The sequence below is a fragment of the Loa loa genome, assembly GCF_000183805.2.
Source record: "Loa loa unplaced genomic scaffold supercont3.539, whole genome shotgun sequence".
Taxonomy (NCBI): domain Eukaryota; kingdom Metazoa; phylum Nematoda; class Chromadorea; order Rhabditida; family Onchocercidae; genus Loa; species Loa loa.
The window spans coordinates 14,456-17,050 of NW_018108719.1; the positions used below are offsets into that span (position 1 = coordinate 14,456).

Genomic DNA, 2,595 nt, shown 5'->3' on the forward strand with positions numbered 1-2,595 from the left:
ATATTATATATATATATATATATATATATATATATATATATGTAATACGAATGTAGCAAAAATAGATATTTTTTATGAAAATTTGAAGTTAAGAAATTTTCAAATATATAAAGTATCATAATTTTGCATAATTATTAGCTGTTAGTCAACATCATTGTCATCGTTTTCCTCGTATCGTTCTTTTTCCCTTACTCTTTTCATTTCAATTACTTAATTACATTCTTAACAATAATTGAAATTCGATTCATAAATTACTCGATTTAATTATTAGCTATTATTCATCATTGTCATCGCTTTTTTGTTGTCTTTTCTTCCTATCTTAACTCTTCTCATTTCAGTCATTTAATTAAAATTTTTAGCTATAATTAGAATTTGATTCAAAAATCATTTACCTAATAATTGTTATTATTAATATTTGCTGAATGGTCAATTCTGCTCTTTGATCTTTGTTCTTGTCAAAGTTTAATTAATTTTATGAATTGACTTTTATTCAATCATTAATGATAATTAATTAATTGAACAGATATAGTGTAGATATTTTAATGATTCTAATGTATCTTTATGATTATATGTTATAAGTTATTAAATTTTTTTCTCATTCGAAATTTTTAAGAAATTATTGTTCCTTTTTTCTTTTTTTTATTTATAGTAAATTGAAAGTACAAATATTCTTATCTAATCTCCAACTTTTTTTTTCTCTCTCCCTCTCTTTCTCTCTCTCTCTTTTAATGTAATTGATTAATTTTCTTATTGAAACCTGTAAAATTTCAACTTTTCTTTCTTATTAAAAACTTGCATTTTTTTTCTTTCAGCAAAAGAAAACTTGCTTTTGTGACAATGTTTGTTCGATAAATTAAATTTCATATTTGTTCAATTATTTCAAAATAAATTCGAATACTTTTATTTTGTAAAATTTAGATTAATGCATCGACAAGTTTGAAAATCGAAGATTTGGTATTTGAAAATATTGTAATAACCGAAATAAATAGTAAAAACAACAACAACAACAACAACAACAACAACAACAACAACATCAACAACGACAATAACAACGGCGATAACAACAGCAACAACGACAACAGTAACAACAACGATAACAACAACAATAACGACAACAACAACAACAACAACAACAACAAAAGCAATCTACAACATCGAAATGTATTCATTTTTCTTTTCCATTCTTTTTTTTCCTTAATTTATATTTTAATGACTTCTTTGTTTTCATTTCCACTTTTTTTTTTTTAAATTTGTGTAATTTTGGGAATTAATTAATTTGCAGTATTTCATTATCTGAACGAAAATTTTAATTTTTTTTTGTTTTAAAATTCTATACATTTTGTCACAATGGTAAAATTTTATTTGTCATTATTTTTTTTTTTTTACTTTCTTTACTGATTTTTTTTACAAAATAATATTTAATTTAATAAAGTTATAAATGTATAACTAATTAACTAATTAAATGTTATGCGTAGGAAATTATTGATTCATTTGTGATAATATACGACAGTTTCTTTTTTTTTTAAACTATCAAAATGTTATGTATGAAAATTGTTAGCATTTTCATTTCTGTTAAGATAGAAGAATTAATTTAACAATTAATTATCATTAATGATAATAATCAATTCAATTAGCAATTAATTATCATTGGTGACAATAATTAATTCAATTATATATTTTTTTTTTTTTTGTAGAAAGAAGATGTATATTCAGTGAATGGTACTGTAGCCGTTTGCGACAAAATATCATCGTTAATATGCGATGAAAAATCAACGAAATGCTTAAATCATTGCTACGATCAAAATATTATTAAAAAGAAAAAATCAAAAAGTAAAGAAAAAAATATTATTCGTTCACGTGAATCATCAATAACTTCATTATCATTTCAACGTTCCCTTACGCCATCACTTGATCCAAAATTATTACGACAATTTGAAGAAGAAGATCGTCCTAAACGTATCCTACGTTCATCAACAATTGCTGCAAATACATCAAAGATTACCAGTACTACTACTACTACTACTACTACTAGTATTACAAATGGTTGTAGTATTATCAATGATACATTATCAATCAAACATATCAACAACAAAAATGATTTTACAACAAAAATGGCTGCAAAAAAATCAATTGTTAAAAAAACATTTTTGAAAAAATCAAAAAATCGGAAAAAGTTAGACAAATTTTCGACAAATTTTACAACTAATAGCACATTATCATCATTGGGAAATATTTTTTATTCCAAAGAATTGAATGAAAAAGTGAAACGGAAACGATCACAATCTAAAGAATTCAATAAACAAATTGAATTAAATACCAAACGTTTAAAGGTTTGTTTTTTGTTTACACGTAGCTTGTTTTTGCTTACACATACTTTGTTTTTACTTACACATGGTTTGCTTTTGTTTACATACAGTTTGTTTTTGTTTACATGTAGTTTATTTTCCTTTATGTTTACACGTAGCATCTTTCTGTTTACACGTAGTTTGTTTTTGTTTGCATGTAGTTTATTTTCCTTTATGTTTACACGTATTTTATTTCTTTTTACACGTAGTTTGCTTGTGTTTACTCGTGGTTTGTTTTCTTTTATGTTTA

General features: G+C 23.5%; 1 protein-coding gene across 1 annotated transcript in view; it reads left to right on the top strand.

The window, feature by feature from the left end:
* Positions 1-2,437, top strand: part of LOAG_18797 (hypothetical protein) — a gene marked incomplete at its 3' end in the record, with an annotated part of 7,963 nt that extends 5,526 nt beyond the window's left edge. Inside the window, exons 3-5 of the mRNA XM_020451459.1 lie at positions 919-1,161; positions 1,695-2,330; positions 2,417-2,437. Of these exons, the coding sequence (XP_020304755.1) occupies positions 919-1,161; positions 1,695-2,330; positions 2,417-2,437 (900 nt within the window). The remainder of the gene's footprint in view (positions 1-918; positions 1,162-1,694; positions 2,331-2,416) is intronic.
* Positions 2,438-2,595: the final 158 nt, after the last annotated feature.